Below are 23,961 nucleotides of genomic sequence, written 5' to 3'. Positions count from 1 at the left end.
CCTCCTGCACACCCCCTACCGGGGATGTGCCCGCAACCGCAACCAAGGTACATGCCCCTGACCAGAATCGAACCTGGAACCTTTCAGTCTGCAGGCCGATGGATGCTCTATCCACTGAGCCAAACCGGTTTCGGCACTTGTTCTTTTTTTAAAAAATAAATGTATTGTATTAGAATATTATTAATTGGCATATATATATATATATATATATATATATATATATATATATATGGTTTATGTACCATATACAATATATTGCTTATGTGCCATATATATATATATCTTTTATAAACTTCAGAGAGGAAGGGAGAGGGAGAGAGAAATAGAAACATCAATGATGAGAGAGAATCATTAATTAGCTGCCTCCTGCACGCTCCCCACTGGGGATGGAACCCATAACCCCCGGCATGTACTCTTGGCCGGAATTGAACCCAGGACCCTTCAGTCCGCAGGCCAACGCTCTATCCACCGAGCCAAACTGACTAGGGCTGTCTCCCTTGTTCTTGAATCAGTAACTTGTAAAACTCCCTGTCACCCCTTCAAGACAAAGGGGACAGAGCAGAGGTCTGACTCACAGGAAGAGGCAAGATGGGGAAGCAATTCTCCTTCCCCTCCCTACACACCCCGTCCCATGCCTCCATGTCTCTGGATCCACGCCGTTCATCAGCTTATTTTGTTGATTGGATTCCACAGAGGAGATCATTCGTATCATCTCGTTTCACACTCACAACCTCAAGCCTTATGTAAAATAGAGGCTTTGAGCTGTTGAATAACTCCCACAAAGAAGTTAATACTTGAACCTAGTGCCTCCCAACTAGGAAAGCTTGGCAAATGTGCGTAGGTCAGAGAATGCAGTAAGCAGCTTGATCAAAGGTCTGATCAAGACCAGATCTTTTGATTCCAAATTGATAGTTGGCTCATAATTTGTGGGGGTCTAGTAAGAGGTAAGCTTTAGAACAGGATTTGGGAGGGGAAGGGGGCAAAGTCCTCCAGAGGAGTGGAGAGACCTGTCTTTGCCCCCGACAGTGGATGAGGTGATTCTTTCATTTTCCTCATCCATGAAATGGGGGTAGAAGAGTTATCAGGGTCCACGGCGTCCTTCCCCAAACTGATTTCCCAGAGAAGACCCCTGCTCCGTTGTGAAGCCTCACTCAAATCCCACCGGCTGAGGTTCGTCTTCCGCGGGCTCGACAAGAGGGACGCGGCCCCTTTAAGGCGCCAGCTCGCTGGCGGCGGCGGCCGGAAGTGTTGAAGTCCGGCCTGGCGGCGGCGGTGGCGGTAGCAGCCGTGGCGGCCTCTGCGCATGCTCCGTCGCCCGCCCGCTCTGGCCGCCCGCCGCCCGCCTGCCCGACGGAGACGGTGAGGAGGGGGAGGGGTGGGCGCGCGGGCGCGGGCGCGGGGTGGGGTGGGGGCGGGGGGGGCGGGCGCGGGGGCCGCGCGGCGGCCGGCGAGGGCGGGCGGGCGCACAGGGGGCGGGGGGCTGCTGCCTCCGCGGGCGCCTCCCCACGCCCTGTGCGTGCCGCCGCCGCCGCCGGGGAGCGAGCGGACGTCGCGGCGCCGCGGGGGGGTGGGGGGACGCTGCCGCTGGGTCCGCCCGAACTGCCGGGCCGCCCCCAGCGCGGCCGGTCGCGCCGCCGGAGCTCGGCCCCCGGCCGAGGGCGGCGGCGGGCCGGCGAGCCCGGCACTGGGGGGCCCTGGCGCCTCCGGACCGAGGGGCCCGGAAGTCCTTGGCCGAGGGGCCCGGAGGGGCCGGAGGACTCCGGACTGACAGGCCCGGACGCCCAGGACCCTGGCGAGGGGGCCGGGATCCCGGGGTGTCCCCAGAGGCGGGGTCCGGGGAGCCCCGGGCCCCTGGACAAAGCGCTGGGGCGCGGCCTGTGTGGGGCTGGGAGTGGGATTGCGGGAGGGGCGACAGGTGAGGGGAGCCTGGGCGCCGGCCCGGGAGGAGCCCTCGGAGCCCGGCGGGAGAGCGGGCGCTCGGGGCGGCTTCCGCTGAGGAGAGGAGGGTCCGGCTTCACCTGAGGGCGCGTCAGGAGCCCCGGTCTCTCAGTCCGGGGGGCACAGGGGCGGGTGCTGTTCCGGGGCGAGGTGGACAGGTCTGGGCGGGAGCAGGGGACCAGGAGGAAGAGCCCCACGGAGAGCGAGCAGGCCCCTGCCTCCCCGTAGAGGTGTGGGCGGCAGGAACACACCTCGGCCTCCTGAAGTAGGAAGGAGAAGGTCCAAATCTGAGCAAAGGAGAGATTTGAGTACCTCCCGCCGTGTAGGTAGAGAAGGGGGCACCCTGGTTTCTGAGGACCGGGAAGGAGATATTTGAGGGGAAGAAGCTGAGTGCTCCCACCTTCTGAAATGTCAGGGGGACCTGACCTGATGAAGGGTCCAGATGAAGGCGTGTCAAGCTTTGACTGGAGGACCAGGCAGATCCCAGTAGCAGGAGACCTGAAATACCCTCTCAAGATGAAATAAATATCAAAACCACTTTAATAGCAGATATAAAAGGGGCTTTGATGTCTGCTTTTAGGAGAACCAAGAAGTGGGTTTTTGTTTTCTCAACCTGGAAGATTAGAGAAAGGGATGAACAGATAATTCTAGTCTTCACGGAAGGATTATTCCCTTCCACCCCCACCCCTACCCCTTGCATCTGTCAATGGTTATTAGTAAAGTGCCTTCGGAGGACTTTTTCATTAAATGTTTGGTCAGTCTCCCCTAATATGTTAGCCTTTTATTAATTATGTGTATTTAGTATCTACTGACTTGATGACTTTCATTAACCAACCATTTATATTTATTTCGCCAAATATATCCAATAGCTAACGTGTACACACAACTTCCTTGGGTTAGTTTGGGCTCTATTTTGGTCTTGTCCTAAGTCCCCTAGACTCTAGTAGGATGATTCTTCAAATAACGCTTTTATCCTATTGGTTCCTCAAGTTCCTATATAGTGATCTCCAATAATAGTGAGTTATCCTGAACTTCATTTGCTCTGGCTGTTTCCCTCACAGTGGTCCTGTGCAGCCTTCCTATTGGCTTCAATTACATCTGGAAGTACTCTGAATCACCTACTAAATACATGAGAAAGAATAAAGAAGGGAGGAAAAAAGTCAAGGAATTTTGGCCTCAAATTTAACTTGGAAATTTCTTAAGACTAGACTACACAGTCTACAAAAATTACACTACAGTATGCAATACATAGTTTTTGGGGTTGGAAAATTTCAGGATATCTGGTATTTCTGTTATTTCTTTATCAGTTACCAACTCACATGTTCCTGTGATCAAGTGACACTCATACTTAATCCTTTGACATGCTTTAAACATTAGTTTTCAGTACAAAAAAATGATTTTAATTCAGAGTAGGTCAGTTGTCATTAGTTTTCCAATAGCCTATGTAAGCAGTTGTGAATTTACTTTCAAGGTGTCTTTTTTTTTTTTGTCTTTGAAAATAAGTACAAAATAATTTGAACTTTTCACATAAATTTGTACAAATAAGTACAAAATAATTACAAAATAAAAATAATTTGAACTTTTCACATAAATTTGACATCTTTATCTTTCACATAAATTTGACATCTATAATTCTTCCCAAATTATAGGAAGTGTGTGATTCCACAATGAATAAGGCCCTTTCCATTAAATACCTGAAAGATCAACGAACACACTCGCTTGCCTCAGGAGTTTTTATTAACATAAACAAGAGCTGTTTTTCAGTTTACACTCAGCTCAAAGAGATGACCTTGCAGTTAGCCAGTGTAGTCTGAAGAGCTGGTTTCGGGTTACTTGCTAGGAATATGGTATTTACAGTAATAGAGTGAGCTCAAACTAGCTTCTCTAAAGAATGTCAACATGGTTCTCTAAAGAACGCCATGTTGACTGAATCAGACCTGTGTCTCTGACTGACACTTTATGGATAATTATAATTATCATCTTTGATAAACTCTTAGAAAGTTAGAGAAGCAGCCAGAACGTTCCTCTTGAGTGCCAAGTTGTGGATAGGGGTAAGGAATAAAGTATGAGTTTCTACTGAGGGAAAGTATTAATCAAGTTGTTAGTCAACCACTTGCTCTGTTGTAGGGAGGGCTCAACCATAGGGTAGAAGGTTGAAATTAGAAGCATCCTTCTAATTCTGTTTATCTAACCCATTAATTCACCTAAACTATTAATTTAAAAAATTTTAAGTCACCTTTTTGGGATAGTAAATTCCATAAGTTTAACACATGGTTAAGATATTACATCTTTTAAATTCATTAAATATGTAATAGAATAGTGCTTGACAGCAAATGTTAGTGGTGATTATTTTTTTTTAAAGAATATCTTTTTTTTTAAACATTTTTATTGACTTTAGAGAAGAAGACAGAAACATCAATGATGAGAGAGAATCATTGATTGGCTGCCTTCTGCACACCCCTACTGGGGATTAAGCTGCCAGGCATGTGCCCTTAATCAGAGTTGAGGAAGAACCCTTCAGTCTGCAGGCCAACGCTCTATCCACTGAGCAAAACCGGCTAAGGCTAGCTGTGATTATTTTCATTTATCCTATATTTTTATAGTTTAAACTTTGAATATATCTATTGGTTCAATTCCAGGGCTTGGTGGTATGTATATATATACTTCATCATATCCCTTTTTGGCTTTTTCTAGACTCACAGAGCCAAATTGCTTTGGTTCTACTGCCAGAAGCCAGCCACACTAGTCCATTGATTCTCTTCTCTTTTTCTTTTTCTTTTCTTTTTTTTAATTTTTATTGATTTTTTTTACAGTGAGGAAGAGAGAGTTAGAAACATCCATGAGAGAAAATCATCGATCAGCTGCCTCCTGCACACCCCCTACTGGGGATGTGCCCGCAACCAAGGTACATGCCCCTGACCGGAATCGAACCTGGGACCTTTCAGTCCACAGGCTGATGCTCTATCCACCGAACCAAACCGGTTTTGGCTTCTTCTCTTTCTTATTTTAAACCTTTGATTTACAGAAGTGCATAAATCAGTTTCTTTTTTCCTCTAGTATATGATAGTATCATGCATCTTTCCCTTTCGTAGTTCCTTAAGAACAGGCATGTCTCTTTTCGGGTCCAAGGAGCCTAACTATGCTGGTGTGGAGTAGAAACTTAGTAAATATTTGGTGAACTAGCCATAATGATGGGGCAATAAGCCAGACAGCTTGGGCTAGGTGCCTAAGCAAATTTATATTCCCTAAGTTAGAAATAGAAAATTCTACAAGTCTTTTGGGTTAAAAATGTATTACATACTTGCTATGTGCCAGATTTCCTTAGACAGTTTTAGGTGGGAGTTTGTTTTTTTTTAAATATTTTATTGATTTTGTACAGAGAGGAAGGGAGAGAGATAGAGAGTTAGAAACATCGATGAGAGAGAGTCATCGATCAGCTGCCTCTTGCACACCCCCTACTGGGGATATGCCCGCAACCAAGGTACATGCTCTTGACCGGAATCGAACCCGGGACCTTTCAGTCCCCAAGCCGACGCTCTGTCCATTGAGCCAAACCGGTCTTGGCAGTTTTAGGTAGGAGTTTTATAGATAGAAGTCTGATATTTGAAAACTACTATACTCCTGTGTCCTGAGCACTGAGATAGGCACAGGGTAGCTGTTGAAAAAGAAAAGCAATCCTTGTTCTTCAAGGATGTTGTCTGGTGGAGAGAGACTGACAAAGTGGGATGATGGTTGTGACAAGGGTGCACTGGGGGAGCAAGAACACAAGCTCAAATCTAGTAAAGGAAGTCACTAAAAATCTGTCCAAGGAAGTGATGTTTTAAATAAGTCACAAAAATTTAGCAGTGACTCGTCAAAGAGGAAGAAAAAAAGAATTCCGGGTAGAGGAAACAAATGTGAAGGCTCAGGTGAGAAAATATGGTATGTTTGAGAAATTGGGAAAAATTCAATAATAGGAACCCATATTGTGAGAGGAAGAACTATGAGAAATGAGGCTAATAAGTGGTTGCTCAGAATATGATGGTGGCAGCACAGATGGAGAATGGGAGATGATTAAAAAAAATTACATATATATAATAAAATGGATAGGATTTATTGGTTAATTTTAGAGAAGAAAGAGAGAAGTCAAAAATAACTCCTTAGTTTCTGGTTGGAGAATTGGGTGGAGACTAGGGCCATTTACTGAAACAGAAAATAGGAGCAAGTTTAAGGTGCCAAAAGATATTTTAGGTTACTTTTGGATATAGAAGGTATAAAATTCAGGTATAAAAGTTGAATGTGAGATCATAAAGGGCAGAAATAAAAGTCAGATATGAGAAATTTTCAAATACAAAAATAGGTAAAATACAAACATTGATTGAACCAATATATGTCAGTGTCTGATGAGCAGGTCTCTGAGAAAGAAAATTATTTTTATATAAACAGCCTGTGTCCTGATAGTACAGTTTAGTTATGAGTATAGATGAGCATTTAATTAACTGCAATACATGGCACTGGGTGGTAAACACTAGAGGACAGCTACAAGTCAAGTATTGGGGCACTGCAGAAAAGAAAATGGTTTGTCGGGGACTCTTTCCCCCTCCCCTGGTGGGAGTCTGTATTCTTCAATAAATCTCCACCTTTGCTATACAAAAAAGAAGAAGAAGAAGAAAGAAAATGGTTTGTCAATGACTGTGTGGAGGAATGGGCTTTCAACTGGGCCTGAAAGGGAGAAAGGTGTTTTGGACTTAAGGAATAACAAAGTAAAAAAATAAAATAAAAATAAAGTACAAAAATCTGCAAGTTCATATGATAGGTTCAGAATACAATGGGTTGATGGTATGGCTGGAGTTTAAGATTCTTAGGGTATTAGAGTTACAGATAAGACTGAAAAAGTTTTTTGGGGCCAAATAGACAGTACCATGCTTAAGTATGTGTATTACAGGCAAACAAAGGCTGTGGCAGAGCTGAAATAAGTTTCGATCATCTGACTACCAGTTACATATTCAAACTTTCATCCATTGTGTGCCTGCTCCATTCAGCATAGCTCTAATAATCCTCACATATGTGTCTAACTAAGTAAATACAGTCCTCTTATTTATTCTCTCTTAAATTACTCTCTCCTTCCTTTTCAACTGTGAAGATTAACTGCAGAATATGAACATCCCATGGTCTTTTGAGTTTTCATTAAGGCTGGGACAATGCTTTGAGTTACTTTAGAGTTGAGGAACACTGGTTTCCTCAACATCTCTGCAAGGGAGATGTCAGGTGAGATTATTTCTCCATTCAGTATGAGGAAGAAAAATATTAAGAAGTTCTAGCTTCAGAGAGGGCACCCAAAAAAAAAAAAATGTTCTAGCGTTCATAAAATTGGATTCAGCATTTTAAAAAAATATATATTTTATTGATATTTTACAGAGAGGAAGGGAGAGATAGAGAGCTAGAAACGTCGATGAGAGAGAAACATCGACCAGTTGCCTCTTGCACACCTCCCACCGGGGATGTGCCCGCAATCAGTGTACATGCCCCTGACCGGAATCGAACCTGGGACCTTTCAGTCTGCAGACCGACGCTCTACCACTGAGCCAAACCGGTTTCAGCGGATTCAGCATTTATTAAACAACTACATACTGCAAGTTACCTTTTTCTTCTTATAAGCTTAGTTCAGTTAGTCAGCAGATACTTATTTTTTAAAAACATTTCTATTGATTTTAGAGAGGAAGGGATAGGGAGAGAGAGATAGAAACATCAATGATGAGAGAGAATCATTGATGGCTGCCTTCTGCACACCCCTATTGGAGATCAAGCTTGCAACCCAGGCATATGCCCTTGACCGGAATCAAACCCGGGACTTTAAGTCCGCAGGCTGATACTCTATCTACTGAGCCAATCGGCTAGGGCAGCAGATACTTATTAAGTACTCACAAAAGACAGAGCACTTGATGAAGTATAAGGGCTGCTAGTAAGGAAAATAGATTTCTGCTGAAACCAGTTTGGCTCAGTGGATAGAGCGTCAGCCTGCGGACTGGAAGTTCCCAGGTTTGATTCCTGTCAAGGGCCTGTACCTTGGTTCGGGCACATCCCCGGTAGGGGTTGTGCAGGAGGCGGCTGGTCGGTATTTCTCTCTCATCGATGTTTCTAGCTCTCTATCCCTCTCTCTTCCTCTCTGTGAAAAATCAATAAAATATATTTTTAAAAAAGAAAAGAAAATAGATTCCTGCCCTAACTGGTTTGGGATGGAACTAGTGGCGTGCTATAAATCAGCTCTCTTGGAAAAACACACACTCTAATTTATAGTGCTTGCCAATTTCTGTGGTGTATATACTTCTAGCATCACTGGTTTTAAGTTATCAACTTAAAATGTCACTAAACATGGAGTTGGAAAGTTATATGCACAATTGGTTCTTAGGAACTTGTAGAGCTGATAGAGCATACCATTGAATGAGTCATTCATACTTAAGAAAGCCTACAACAGCCAGTGAATACTGGGACATTTCTAAAATGGTTAGAGCCTATGTCAGCACCATATCATGTTCCCATTCTTTTCAGAGGACTATGATCTCCACCGTGCCCTTGGATTTGGTAGTTATCTTGATGTTTTTTTCCTGTGGTTGCCCTCTTTTCAAACCAGATGAAGTTACTAGTGCTTCTTGTTTCTGACAGCAGCTGCAGCTACCTGACTTCATGTGAAAGATGGCTAATGCAGAAGTGAGTGTCCCAGTGGGGGATGTGGTTGTGGTACCCACTGAAGGAAATGATGGGGAGAACCCTGAAGACACTAAAACCCAAGTCATCTTGCAGTTACAGCCTGTGCAACAAGGGTAAGTGACTAAGGATTTGGATATTCTGAAAAATTGGAGAAATTTAAAGAGTGGGAAAAGTATAACTTTATGCTTGTTTAGCACAATAGAACATTCAACATTAATCTCAGAGTTGGCCAAATTTTCATCTCTATAATAATGTATTGAGTGCTCTATTTGTCATTTCAGTACTTATTACGATTAGCTATTTCCTTGTCTTTCCCCTCTTTTCCACTGTTAGCTTTTTGAGGGTAAGTTACATGGCTCCCTCATTTTATTTATTCACACTATTTAGCACAGGGCCCTGGTATATGTTTACCAAAAGACAGTAGTTAGAGTCAGAGGAGATTAGGCAAGGCAACTATAAAAGTACTAGAGGTCTGGTGCACAAAATGTATGCTCTTGGTAATGAGGGGGTCCCTCAATCCTGCGCCCTCTCGCAGTCCGGGAGCCATCAGTCAGATGTCCTTAGTGCTGCTGTGGAGGCAGGAGAGGCTCCTGCCACCACTTCCCACCTCCACCCCATGCTCACCAGCCAGTGAGCCCCACTTCTGGCTGAGGGTGCTCCCCCTGTGGAAGTGCACTGACCACCAGGGGTAGCTCCTGCATTGAGCATCTGCCCCCTAATGGTTATTGTGCATCATTCCCTTCTGCCGATTTACGTATTAGCTTTTTATTATGTAGGATTCCTATTAGAAGCTGTCTGGACTGTCATGGGTGGACAAATTATCAAGTTTAATTGATAAAAAATACATATTAACTATCTAATCTTTTGTGTGTATGTGTGCTTTTTTATCTTTATTGTTAAAAATTTATCTTTATTATGACCTCACTCATTTATGGATAATAAAGAACATTATAAACTGATGAACCAAAAGATAGATATAGAGACAGTAAAGCAACAAGCAGACTGTCAAATTACAGCAGGGAGAGTAGGGAGATCTGGGGGAGATAAGAGATCAACCGAAGGACTTGTATACATGCATATAAGTACAACCAATGGACACAAAACTCTGGGAAGGAAGGGTATGTATGGGAGGGGGGGCAATGTTAAAATATGTACACAGATAATAAATAAAAAAATGTAAAAAAAAATTATCTTTATTGTTGAAAGTATTATAGGTATCCTCTTCCCCCCACATTGACTGTTTCCCTCCCCAGGTCTTCACCCTGTGTCCATGGTTTATACATATATGCATATCCTATATAATAAAACCCTAATATGCAAATCAACCAAATGGTGGAACAACTGGTGGAACGACCAGTTGTTATGACATGCATTTACCACCAATTGAGTGTCTTTCCCCTCCTTCCTCTCCCCTGCCCCCCCGAGAGGGAGGTTACTGGCTGCAGTGATGGGGGCAGGGCCAGCGAGCAGATGGCACCAAGCCTCCAGCCAAGGCAGGTGCCAGCAGGAGCCCCCCCAATTGCCCAGCCCACCAGTTGCCCCACAGAGATGGTCGTGATCACCGGCCAGGCCTAGGGACCCTACCCTGTATATTGGGAACAGTCAGATTTAAAAATTAAAACCTGGCAAGGCTACTCTAACACTGAAAACACGCTGATGCAGCGATGACATGCATGGACTGGCTTGCACATTTTGTGGTCAGCCCTGATTCTGATACTTATAACTGTGTGACAAAGCCCATTACTTAACTTCTCTCTGCTTCAGTTTTTCCACCCTAAGGTGGGGAAAATGGTACTAATGCATCAGAAGGATCATGTTATGTACTACTTTTTACAATCAGGGCAAAAAAATGTAGCTGCCCATACAACAGCAAGATGCCTTTCACCTGTATGAAAAGTATGGTCACTGGTGCATGCAGTGCCTGGATTGTGAGAGGGATGTCCGACTGCTGGTTTAGGCCTGACATCCCCCGGGGTGTCCTGGATTACAAGATGATGCAGGCCAGGCTGAGAGATACCCCCACCCTTGTGCATGAATTTCATGCACTGGGCTTCTAGTGTGTGTGTGTGTGTGTGTGTGTGTGTGTATATATATATATATGTGTATATATATATATATATATATATATATAAAATTCTTTGATTAATCTCTCCCTGCCCCAATTCCCTCAGAAATATGTCAGTCTGTTGCATGCTTCAATGTCTCTGGGTCTTATTTTGTCTGTCAGTTTATTTTGCTCATTAGAGTCCACATATAAATGAGATCACATGATACTTATCTTTCTCTGATGGACTTATTTCACTTAGCAAAGTTATCTCCAGGTCCCTTTATGCTATCTCACAGGGTAAGAGATACTTCTTTTTTAGTTGCATAGTTTTCTATTGATGGGCACTTGGTTGTTTCCAGATCTTAGCTATCCTATCTAATAAAAGAGTAATATGCAAATTGACCATCACTCCAACACACAAGATGGCTGTCCCCATGTGGACACAGGATGGCCACCACAAGATGGCCAGCAGGGGAGGGCAGTTAAGAGGGACCAGGTCTATAAGAGAGGGCAGTTGTAAGCAATCAGGCCAGCAGGGGAGGGCAGTTGGGAGGGACCAGGCCTGCAAGGGAGGGCAATTGGGGGTGATCAAACCTGCAGGGGAGGGCAGTTAGGGGTGACTAGGCCAGCAGAGAGGGAAGTTGGGGGCAACTGGGCCTGCAGGGAAGGGCAGTTAGGGGTGACCAGGTCTGCAGGTGAGGGCAGTTAGGGACAAACAGGCTGGCAGGGGAGCATTGTGCATCAATCAGGCTGGCAGGGGAGTGGTTAGGGGGTGATGAGGTTGGCAGGCAGAAGCAGTTAGGGGCCATCAGTAAGACAGGCAGGCGAGCAGTTGGGAGCCAGCAGTGCTAGATTGTCCTGGATTGTGAGGGGGACGTCTGACTGCCCGTTTAGGCCCGATCTCGAGATCATACCTAAATAGGCAGTTGGACATCCCTCGAGGTGTCCCAGATTGGAGAGGGTGCAGGCTGGGCTGAGGGACACATACTCTCATGCATGAATTTCATGCACTGGGCCTCTAGTTGTAAATAACACTGCTGTGAACATAAGGGTGCACATATTCTTTCTGATTAGTGTTTCAGGCATCTTAGGTTATATTCCTAGAAGTGGGATCACTGAGTCAAATGGCATTAACAATCTATTTTTATACAATGTATTCTAAAGGTGTTGGAAGAAATATAGCACATTGTTACCATTACCATAGAGCTTACAGTCTAGCTGTGCAAACCAAAAATACATATTCTATCTTAGGTAATAAAAGTCTAACATGCAGCCGAAACCGGTTTGGCTCAGTGGTAGAGCGTCGGTCTGCGGACTGAAAGGTCCCAGGTTCGATTCTGGCCAAGGGCATGTACATTGGTTGCGGGCACATCCCCGGTAGGGGGTGTGCAAGAAGCAGCTAGTCGATGTTTCTCTCTCATTGACATTTCTAGCTCTCTATCTCTCTCCCTTCCTTTCTGTAAGAAAATCAATAAAATATATTTTTAAAAAAAGTCTAATATGCAAATAGACTGAGTGGTGGAACAACCAGTCACTATGACACGCACTGACCACCAGGGGGCAGATGCTCAACATAGGAACTGTCCCCTGGTGGTCAATGTGCTCCCACAGGGGGGACACCACTCAACCAGAAGCCGGTCACATTGCTGGGGCATAGAGCGGCGGACATCCCTCAAGGGGGTCCCAGAGAATGAGAGAGTGCAGGATAGTCCCCCTGCCCCCCAGTGCAGGAACATCATACACTGGGCCAAAAGCCTACACTAATAAAAGAGAAACATGCAAATTGACCATCACTTCTCTATACCTACCAGCGAATCAGGAGCGAGTATGCAAATTAACCCAACAAAGATAGCGGCAGCCACGGAGCTGGAGGGAGCAGGAGGCTTGGATTGCCCCTTGTAATGGAGAAAGCCAAGCTTCCTGTCTGCCCTGGCCTCTGTTCAAGGCTATAAAGTTTCAATTATAGAAGATAAATCCCAGATACCTGTTTCCAGCGGGCCCTGGCCTCCACTCAAGGAGGTGCTGAGAAGAAAAAAGAGGGGCTGGGAGCTTGGGTTGCCGGGGTGTGTGGCCAGTCTGCAAACAGCCATCAGCCCCGCACCCAGGCTGGCCACAACCCATGGCCTGATCCCTGTAAACAGGCAGTCGAATATCCCTCGAGAGGACCCAGATTGGGGAAAGTGCTGGCTGGGCTGAGGGACACATCCCCCCTTCACGAATTTCGAACTCCAGGCCTCTAGTCCTACCTTATAAAAGAGTAATATGCAAATTAAACATCACTCAGCTCAAGCCATGCCCACCAGCCACGCTCACCAGCCAGTCAGAGCAAGTATGTAAATTAACCCCAGCCAAGATGGCTGCAGCCACAGAGAGCAGTTGAGAAAGGCTTAGGTTTCCCCGGCAACAGAAGCCAAGCTTTCCACATACTCTGGCCAGCCTAGGCCTCCACTCAAGGATACAAAGTTTCAATTATAGAAGATACATAAAACCAAACAAATGGTGGCAGCTGGAGCAGCAGGAGGCTTGGCTCCATTCCAGGTTACAAAGTTTCAATTGTAGAAGGTAAATAAATTTCAGATACCAGGGCCTCCGCTTGGGTTGCCAGGGGGCATGGCTGGCCTGCAAACCACTATAGGCCCCTCGCCCAGGCCACCCCACGCCCCAAGGGAACCCCCACCCTGATCCAGGACACCTTTCAGGGCAAACTAGCTGGCTCCCACCCATGCATCAGGCCTCTATCCTGTCTAATAAGAGTAATAATATGCAGATTGACCACTCCAACACACCAGCTGACTTCCCATGTGGTCAAAGATCCTGCCCCTATGTGGACACAAGATGGCCAGCAGGGGAGGGTAGTTGGGAGGCATCAGGCCTGTAAGGAAGGGCATTTGGAAGCAATCAACCCTGCAGGGGAGGGCAGTTAGGGGTGGTCAGGCTGGCAGAGGAGGGAAGTTGGGGTAAACAGGCCGGTAGGGGAGCAGTTAGACATCAATCAGGCTTGCAAGGGAGTGATTAGGGGGTGATCAGGCTGACAGCAGAAGTGGTTAGGGGCAATCAGGAAGGAAGGCAGGAGAGCAGTTGGGAGCCAGCAGTCCTGGATTGTGAGAGGGATGTCCGACTGCCTGTTTAGACCCGATCCCCAGCAGTTTAACATCCCTCGAGGTGTCCCAGATTGGAGAGGGTGCAGGCTGGGCTGACGACACCCCCCAACCTCCCATGCATCTTTTGGTCCTCAGGCCAATGCTCTATCCACTGAGCAAAACTGGCAAGGGCTCTTGAAAGATTTTAAGGAGAGAGTGACATGATTATGCTGGTGGGAATATAGAAGATCAGGTAGCTGCAAGGAAAGATGTTCAGACTAACAGTTATGCAGCCTGAATGCAGTAGCAGTAGAAGCAGAGATAAGGAGGATGGCTAGTGCTAAACATGCATCTGGCAGGATGTGGTGACTGGCTATGTGGGAGTTGAGGAGGAGGAAAGGGAGGAATCTAATGTAATTCCCAGACTTCTGTGTTAGGCTCCGGTGTTCTGGGTGGTGTCATGAGCAAGGATAGGGAGAATAGGAAGAAGAGTAGTTTGGGAGGTGAGGGAAGGAAGAGAGCTTGCTTGTTTTAGACTTAACAAATTGAACAAAGTCCTATGGGACATCTAGATGTATTTATTCACTGATCAGTTAACTTCTGGTGTGAAATTCCGAAGGGAGGCCTGTGCTAAAGGTGTAACTGTGGGCTGGGTAATCACTGATGCAAAGGAAATTATTCAGGAAGTGCTTTTAAGTAACAAGATGCGATAATTAACACATCAGGTTTATTATAGAAATTAAAGGATATTGCTGTATCATATAAGGTAACTTTGAGCCCATTTCTTAGAATGTATAATAGAAACATTTTAGAAAGACACTTTCCCTAAGTAGTACCCCTAGTTATTGCTAGTCACTTTGGGCATAGTCTAGCTCTTCCTTTTTTTTTTTTTTTTTTTACTATACTCTGATCATGTCAATAGTTTGGTTATGGGCCCCCGGCGGCAAGAGCCCAGGATGCGAGAGGAGACGGCATCCGACCAGGTGTGAGGCTGCAGGAGACCTCGGGCAGGTGCACGAGTGGCTGTAGTAGTCCTACTGTGGCTACCTCACCTGGCACAGCTGCCTGGCCGCCTTCCCAGCCTACTGCAGCCTGCAGTTACCCCAGCTGAGCTACCCCTGTGAGAGTGGATGGGGGGAGTGGGAGATTGGGAGGGGGCGCCCCCCTAGGCCTGGAAGATGCAGGCCCTGCAGCTGGGCTACTACAGCCCCTTCTATTTCCTGAGCGCCGGACCTGGGGGCCCTACCTGGTAGTGGCTTCTGGCAGCACTGCCCATGCTCCAGTCCCAAGCCTGGGACCCCGGGCTCCTCATATTCAGGGGGCTGTGCGGGCCACCCCAGTAAGGAGGGGTGAGGTCTGCTGCTCCTCGAACTGCACCAGGAAGACAGTATTATTCCATCCTTGGCCCACAGATTTATGGCAGAGATGGTAGATTTCTTCATTCTCCTCTTTATAAAAGTAACTATTGTGTTAAGCATTATGCACCTCCATGGAATAAAGTTTGCTATGCCTTATATAATAGAAGAAATAGATGAAGACACATCAATGGAAGACGTGCAGAAAATGATGGCGTGGCTCTTATATACAGATCACTAATTTGTTTCTTTGAGATAATTTGCATTTGGGGAGCAGGCAGAGCTACCCCAGGGAAGTTCCTGATGGGGCTTCGAGTTGTGACATGTGACACGTCAGTGCTTATTGCACCAAGTCGGGTTTTAGTGATTCCTTTCTCAAATGTTAGCATTAAAACGTCCACTATATGAGCATGGACCAAGAATTTTTCTATTGCTTCTTTTTCCCCTGCTTTCATCACACTGCTGTTTTTTCAGCATAATTGAACAGCCTATATGACATTGTAGCAGGAACCATTGTGGTAAAAAGAAATGGGGTCAGATGATGCCCCGAAAGCCCTGAATTCCATATTTTCTGGAATGATGACAAGACTGAATTAAATATCAAGACCATCAGTATCCCTGGGTTACGTTAATTGATGATTTAGAAATTAAAGCAGTCATTTCAGTATGATATAGGTGAAAAAAGAAAAAGAAAAAAAATAGTTTAAAAAATGCTAAAGTGCTTAAAAATACTTCAGTGCCTAGATTCCAACAAGAGCCATCAACTTCTATGCTCAACATTTGCTTTTGGAACTGTCTAGCAGTATTACTTTTTATTCTTGTTAGAATAATTCTTTACTATGACTTACCCTTATTATACTTGAAGCAACACTATCTCGTGAGTGTTTCTTTTTAATTTATTTTTTATTGATTATTTTAGAGAGAGGGGAAAGGGAGATGGATAGAAAGATAGAAATATCAATAAGAGGAACATTGATCGACGGCCTCCTGCACGCCCCCTACTGGGGATTGCGTCAACAACTCAGGCATGTGCCCTTACTGGGAATCAAACCAGTGATCTTAGTTCATGGGTCGATACTCAACACTGAACCACACCTGCTGGGCTATCATGAGGTTTTAAGGTTATGAAGGGAAAAGTGGTGTAAATAAGTAGCAAGAGGGCCCTGATCGGTTTGGCTCAGTGGATAGGTCGTCAGCCTGTGGACTGAAGGGTCCTAGGTTCAATTCTGGTCAGGGGCATGTGCCTTGGTTGCGGGCACATCCTCAGGGGGTGGTATGCAGGAGGCAGCTGATCGATGTTTCTCTCTCTCTCTCTCTCTCTCTCTCTCTCTCTCTCTCTCTCTCTTTTAAAATATATTTTATTGATTTTGCACAGAGAGGAAGGGAGAGAGACAGAGAGTCAGAAACATCAATGAGATTGAGTCATCAATCAGCTGCCTCTTGCACACCCCCTACCAAGGTACATGCCCTTAACCGGAATCGAACCCGGGACCCTTCAGTCCCCAAGCCAACGCTCTATCCATTGAGCCAAACCGGTTTCGGCTGATGTTTCTCTCTTATTGATGTTTCTAAATTTCTCTCTCTCTGTAAAAAATCAATAAAATATATTTTAAAAAATAAGTAGCAAGAGGAACTTTGCTTTGAAGTGAAGGAAGTTATTGATTCATTTCCATAGTAGTAGCTGCTAAGCAGCCATGGGCAGCTTAGAGTTTAAAAACAATGGGGAACTAGTCAAAGCACTAACATACAGTTGTAAAATATATTTATTTTAGTCTTTTTGAGGTAAGTTAAAAGAAATTTCTTAACCTATGCTGTGAATATTAATTTTTTCATGATTTATGTAGTTTGTTTATCGATGGACACTTTTACAATAGGATTTATGAAGCTGGGTCCGAGAACAACACAGCAGTTGTGGCAGTAGAAACTCACACGATACACAAAATTGAAGAAGGGATTGGTGAGTCTTTTTGTTATTTTAGTACATTTGACCTTAGTTTCCTTAGCTAAGATTTCTTGACTTTGTGCCTTTTTCAGGAAGAAAGAGGGAGAGAGACAGAACATCAATGATTAGAGAGAATCATTGATAAGTTGCCTCCTGCACATCTCCCACTCAGGATCGAGCCTGCAACCCAGGCATATGCCTCAACCAGAAATCAAACCATGACCTGAGACATAGGTCGAGGCTCAACCACTGATCTACGCCGGTCAAGCAAAAAGATTTTTCATCTATAAAAATCCACAAAGAAATTGGAGCCTCAAGGTTGATTCTTGTCAGTAGGGAAGTTGCTGATGAAGACTGATAAAGTGTTCAGTGGAAGGCAATCAGTGGAAAAGAAATTTTGAAATTAGGCAAACCTAAATTTGGAGCCTACTTTCCCATTTCTTAACTGTATCCTTGAGAAAGTCACTTTACTTTTGGAGTCCCACATTACAGATATGTAAAACATAGAAAACAATCACTATCTCCCAGGGTTGTTGCAAGAACTAAATAAGATTAAGCACATTAAAGCATATAGCAGTGTCTGGTGCATAGTGGTAGTTCAGTAAGATAATTGTTATGCCTAACTTTTTCCAAAGGGTTTCTAAATAATACCAGCCAATGTAAACTGTTAACCCATGAGAGGAACCAGGAGACTAAAGATTTTTGAATTAAGCTTTGGGAAAGAGTGTTCATATAATACCTTAGTAAAAAAATGAAGAAGAAAAAAGAGTGTTCAATAAATCACTGGTATTTTTTTCATTTTTAGATGCAAGCACTATAGAAGCAAATGAGGATATGGAAATTGCTTACCCCATAACTTGTGGGGAGAGCAAAGCCATTCTTCTCTGGAAGAAGTTTGTATGTCCAGGAATAAATGTAAAGTGTGTCAAGGTAATTGTCTTTTCTCCTTGCTGGAACCTATTTTGGGGCTCCTTGTTTTCAAAGGGCATGATTTCACTGCCTAATCTCTCTTTCCGTCATATCAGTATTTTTAAAAATATATATTTTTATTGATTTCAGAGAGGAAAGAGGGAGAGAGAGAAACATCAATGATGAGAAAGAATCATTGATTGGCTGCCTCCTGCACATCCCCTAATGGGATCAGGCCCACAACCTGGGCATGTGCCCTTGACTGGAATTGAAACCAGGACCCTTCAGTCCACAGGCTGATGCTTCATCACTGAGCCAAATCTGCCAGAGCCATATCAGTATTTTTAATTTTGTGGCTATAGTCTTATTGTATCATAGTAAGTAAAAATAACTTGGGAGTAAAATTGTATTCTGAGGGGACCTGGTTTCAAGTACCATCAGAATACAAGTTTGGCTCAGTGGATAGAGCATTGAAGGGTCCTGGGTTCTATTCTGGTCAAGGGTGCATGCCAGGGTTGTGGCTTGATCCCCAGTAGGGGGCGTGCAGGAGGCAGCTGATTGATGATTCTCTCATTATTAATGTTTCTATCTGTCCCCTCCTTTCTGAAATCAATACACACACAAAAAAAAGACTATAAGTTCCATGAAAGCTGAGAACTTGTCTCTCTCTCTTTTTTTTTTTTTTTTTTTGAGAACTTGTCTATCTTGTTCATTAATGTATCCCCAGCACTTAGGAATGGTACTTGGTGTATTTATCAATAAATATTTGTTGAATGAATGAATGGAGTCCCATCTCTATCAATGCCTTACCCTGGTGTTCACTTATGGTAGAGTTTATTGAAAATTATTACTGACTAAAAACACATAATCATGAGAGCACAGTGTGGAAATTATTGCTTATTTCATCCCCATTGATAGCCACAACTATACACATAGATGATAGAAGTCACCATCAATGGCACAATCCTAGAATCATTAAAGATTACATAGTTTTGTGTGTGTGTGTGTGTGTGTGTGTGTGTGTGTGTGTGTGTTTTTTATATATATTTTATTGATTTTTTACGGAGAGGAAGGGAGAGAGATAGAGAGCTATTGTAGAAACATCGATGAGAGAGAAACATCGACCAGCTGCCTCTTGTACACCCCCTACTGGGGATGTGCCCGCAACCAATGTACGTGCCCTTGACCGGAATCGAACCTGGGACCCCTCAGTCCGCAGACCGACGCTCTACCACTGAGCCAAACTGGTTTTGGCTGTGTGTTTTTGTTTTTTAAATATATTTTTGTTATTTCAGAAAGGGAGAGGGAGAGAGAGATGGAAACGTCAATGATGAGAGAGAATCATTGATCTGCTGCCTCCTGCATGTCACACACTGGGGAGCAAGCCTGAACCCTGGCATGTGCCCCAACCAAGAATCAAATCGTGACCTCTGGTTCGTAGGTCAACACTCAACCACTGAGCCATGCCTGCCAGGCAAGATTACATAGTTTTGATGTTCTGCAGTGCTCTTGGTTCCTATTGTACTTATTCTTTCTACCACATCCTGAATCTTGTCATTAGGGCTAGATAGATCACTTCAGTTTATTTAAATAGCCTTTGTGACATTGGATCCAACTACTGATTTGGGGCATAAAGGTTTTGTTTTGTTAAACTTTGCTGAGGTGGGTTTTTCCCCTATTGCTTTTCCAGAGAGAGTGAAAGGGGAGGGAAGGTGAAGGAGCAGGAAGAGGGGGGCTAAAAGAGTTATTAGGGGGTGGGGGAGAGAGAGAGAAAGAGAGAGAGAGAGGGAGAGAGAGAGAGAGAGAGAGAGAGGGAGAGGGAGAGGGAGAGGGAGAGAGAAAGAGAAACATCCATGTGAGAGAGATACATTGACTGGTTGCCTCCTGCAGGTACCAAGATCCGGGATGGGGAATGAATCCATAATCCAGGTACATGCCCTTGACCAGGAATCGAACCCAGGATCGTTTGGTGCATGAGCCGAGGCTCTCACCACTGAAAACACCAGTCAGGGTCATAAGTTGACTTTAAATACTAATTAGTATATTAATCTCTGATGCTCCCAATGCCATCGGTAGCTTTGTACCAGGATAGGGCACTGTGCTCAGAGACGGACATCTTCTCTGGTACAATAGGGCAGAAGGCCAAATAATACAAGGTCATGACTTAAGATGTCATTGATATTTTTTGTACATAACAACTAGAATCATCCCTTAGTTTTTCTCTGACCTGCCTAAGTTGACATTGGACTATTTTGGACTTTTCTTTTTACTTTAGTTCAATGATCAGTTGATCAGCCCCAAACATTTTGTTCATCTGGCTGGCAAATCCACCCTAAAGGACTGGAAGAGAGCTATTCGTCTGGGTGGAATCATGCTCAGGTGAGCTCTAATAGTTAAGAACATACCTTTCTACTGACTTTGGATGCACTTAATCATGGTAGAATCGAGAGAATTCAGTTTTTTCCTCTTTAATTTGGAATTTTTATTCTGTCTGATGGATTAGTTGAAGCAATTCATGTATTTTTTTCCCTTCAACTTGTTTAAAAAAAAAAAAAAAAAAAACAACTCTGAAAGAAGAGGGAATCAAATTCACTCTTCCCTGTATCTAGGGCCAAGTTTTTAGGATGTTGGATAGGATTCTCTGGGCAGAGAAACTCAAGAACAGATGACAGTCCTACTTGAAATCACAAAGCATAGGCAGGCTAAGCCTGATGCTGAGGAAGCGTGACAGTCACTGAGAAGTTTGGGCTGACTGACAAGTCCTAGAATAATTGGTAAAAGTAGAGGGGTGCTATTAATAAGTACCAATGATGCACAGTGAGTGCAATCCTTGCCATCACTGTACCACAGAAATAAAATTCAGAATGCTTATTACCCCCAACTCCCCCTTTATGCAGCAAGTTTCCTATTGTAATTTTTTTCCCTCTGAAAATTAACATCAGTTGATTAACATTAGTGCTCATTCCTTGAGTACTCGCCTCGTGGTAGGAAATTTAAAAATGTGATAAAAAATTAAAAGTTCCACACAGAACATGTTTCAAGAACCTCAAAAACAACTTATCCTTTATTTTTCATTCTTTTTAAGGAATCTGTCTTAAGAAAAATCCATAGGGCTTCTAGAGATTCAAGCATAAATATGTTCATTGTGATTATTATGAAAATTAGTGTGTTTTAATATAGGTATATGTAAAGTAAATTATTGCTCATCTAAATATATATGAGTATATACTGTGGGATATAATATAGTCATTAAAATATTTCTAAAGAGTTTTTACATAAAAATGTTTATGTGTAACATAGAATGAAGACAAAATATAAAATCAATTAAACAGTGCGATTTTATAATAATTGTGTTAAAACACATACACACATATGTAAAATTTAGTAGAAGAAAATATACCAAAATGTTGATGTGATCTCAGTGTTGTGGGATATTTTTTTAAAAAGGGTAATTGTCGTCTTTATATTTTTCTGAATTTTTTTTACAAAAAATGTTAATTTTTTTTCTTCACATACTATTTTTTTTAGTCAGAGACAAAGGAAAAGTAATTCCAGATAATTTATATGCAGAAATCAGTAGTTGAATGAAATTAGAGAGACTTACCTTTAACTTTCATTTTTGTAGTTCTTGTCCCATCTTATTTGCCCAGAAAAGCAAGCTATGTCAACTTTTCTCAAATGTAAAAGGGTACAAGAATGCCTAAAAAACCTTTAGTGAAAGACAAGTAGCAATATAACATATTTACTGTAATGAAAATATTGCATCGTTTTGCTCAGGATCTATCATAATGTCTTGTGAATTCATTTCTAAGGATATTTTATAGTCGGGGGTTTAGTATAATCAGCTTAGGTGTTTCTTTTATCAATTTCTTTTCCTTAAAAAGAAATTGATAGGTTGTTATCAATTTCTTTTTAAGAAAATAAATATGCTGAAGTTTTATGTCTTCAAAAGTGATAACAGATCTTGCTGTCTAGGAATATTAATACCTCAGAATCTCATCACAAAATTCTAATTCTGTTGTGGCATTCCTTAATTGTGCTTGGATATGAGGTCGTCTTTTTCCCCCTTTGGGTCTGGTTTCATTGAGATCCTGTGGGGAAACTTAGCTATTGTCAGGAGTGTATATTTAAAGCTTAGTGATAACGGATATAAAAAGTACTCATGAGTAGACTAGGGAGGCAAGAGGAGTACTTGTAAATGTGGGCAGGACCAATGAAAATTTTATAGTCCCAATTAGAATCTTTGCAACTTAATGACTTAAATACTATTAGGTTTCACTAATCTATAGAGGAGACTCAGCAACTTGTCTCTTTGTTTCTAAAGCCTCGTTCTTGAAGTGCAGGCTGAAATGGTACTTCTTGTCTCCCTTTGTGCAGGAAAATGATGGACTCTGGACAGATTGATTTTTACCAGCATGACAAGGTTTGCTCCAATACCTGCAGAAGCACCAAATTTGATCTTCTCATCAGCAGTGCGAGAGCTCCAGTGCCAGGACAGCAGACAAGTGTGGTGCAGACACCCACTTCGGTCGATGGTAGGGGGTAGGAAACCACCTGAAAACACATAGTGTTTTTCAGTAGCAGATTCCCCTTCATTTCTCCTTTGTGTTTCCTTTTTCTTACTTTTATTGAATTTATTGGGGTGACATTGGTTAGTAAAATTATATAGATTTCAGATATTATCTATATATATATAAAAGCCTAAGCAACCGGATGACCAGCCAGAGCTATAATGCGCACTGACCATCAGAGGCAGACGCTCAATGCAGGAGCTGCCCCCCGGTGGTCAGTGCACTCCTACAGCGTGAGCTCTGCTCAGCTGACCAACAGGCGCCAGACTAGGGACTCACCGTTGGCTGGTGAGCACAGCTGCAGCGGTTCAAGCCTCTTCTGTGGATACTCCCTCTGGGTGCCCCTCCCCCACCTGAACTGGGACAGTGGAGGTAGGCACAGCCAGGCTGGGATGAGCGAGAGCAGTGAAGCATCTAGACCAGGCTTCGGGTACTGCCCAGCTGCCTGCTGCTTTGCATACTAGTATATCCCTCGGGGGATGTAGGACTGCTGGTTTCAACTAATCCCTGAGGGCTGAGGGCTCCCACCAGTGCATGAATCCATGCACCACACCTCTAGTAGTTCTATAATACATCTGTATATTGTATTATGTGTTCACTCCCTAATCTCCTTTGGATTTCTTAATTTCAAATCTCATGAGTGTTGAAGTCCTTGAAAGTTATGGTAATCTTGGATGGGGTCCTATGCTTTAGAAGCAGATATTTGTTTTCTCCCAAATGATTCTTATTGGCCAGACCTCCTTCTTTGTTTCTTTTTTGCAATGCATGCTAAACATTAGAAAGATGGTTCAATAGTCCTAATGCTTATTCAGTAATCTCATCTCACTTGGGCACCAGTTGGCATATCTTTGAATTTAGATTGTTTTGAAAATTCTTTGCTCTATTAGTGGTCAAAGCAGGAAGGTGGATTAGAATGGTTGAATGGTTTTCAGTTGTTGAACTGAGAAGTATCAAAGACAACTTATCCTTGGCTGAGATGGACTCTGGAGACTCTGCTTGAAGGATCCAAGGAAGGGTTCTGGATAACCAAGCTGAGGCTTCCTCAAATTGAGACAGGCTAGGGGACACACTCAACTTCCATAATATTGAATTTGGGATTAGGGCTCCCTGTCCATCTCCAGGAAAGATGTAGCCAAGTTAGGTTATTATTAAGGATTTAGTTAGTCCAGCTGGAGATTAGCACAGTTAAGATTACTAGATAGAATATGTGATACACTTAGCATTACTTACTAAGTATTCTATCAATTACTTCCAGAAGACTTACAAATATGTCTGACAGTCACAAGAACTCTAAAGGATATAAGGGAAGTACTGTGCTTTAAAAATGCCTCTTTAGGTTTCTTTTGATCAGACCTAATATTCTGTATTGATTGAGTGAGTAGAAGCCAAAGCTCTTGGAACCTAAGTTATTATCATGAAAGTATAAAATATC

At 43.4% G+C, this 23,961-nt stretch overlaps 1 protein-coding gene and 1 pseudogene across 6 annotated transcripts in view; both read left to right on the top strand.

Moving 5' to 3' along the window:
- The first annotated feature begins 1,220 nt into the window (after positions 1–1,220).
- Positions 1,221–23,961, top strand: part of GMEB1 (glucocorticoid modulatory element binding protein 1) — a 31,552-nt gene continuing 8,811 nt past the window's right edge. The window contains exons 1-6 of one of the 6 annotated variants that reach the window (XM_036445589.2): positions 1,221–1,359; positions 8,584–8,738; positions 16,952–17,064; positions 17,855–17,979; positions 20,234–20,337; positions 22,336–22,493. In XM_036445589.2, coding sequence (XP_036301482.1) covers positions 8,611–8,738; positions 16,952–17,064; positions 17,855–17,979; positions 20,234–20,337; positions 22,336–22,493 — 628 coding nt within the window. In that variant the 5' untranslated portion in view covers positions 1,221–1,359; positions 8,584–8,610. Of the gene's footprint in view, positions 1,360–2,410; positions 2,580–8,580; positions 8,739–16,951; positions 17,065–17,854; positions 17,980–20,233; positions 20,338–22,335; positions 22,494–23,961 lie in introns of those variants that run through there. The other 5 variants (XM_036445595.2, XM_036445588.2, XM_036445592.2 and 2 more) reach the window with 5 other exon arrangements.
- LOC118724833 lies at positions 14,883–15,786 on the top strand (annotated as a pseudogene).

Source organism: Pipistrellus kuhlii, unplaced genomic scaffold (assembly GCF_014108245.1).
Source record: "Pipistrellus kuhlii isolate mPipKuh1 unplaced genomic scaffold, mPipKuh1.p scaffold_m20_p_2, whole genome shotgun sequence".
In the NCBI taxonomy this organism is placed as follows: Eukaryota; Metazoa; Chordata; class Mammalia; order Chiroptera; family Vespertilionidae; genus Pipistrellus; species Pipistrellus kuhlii.
Note: the sequence above shows the minus strand (reverse complement) of the source record. Positions and strands in the feature narration are given on the sequence as shown.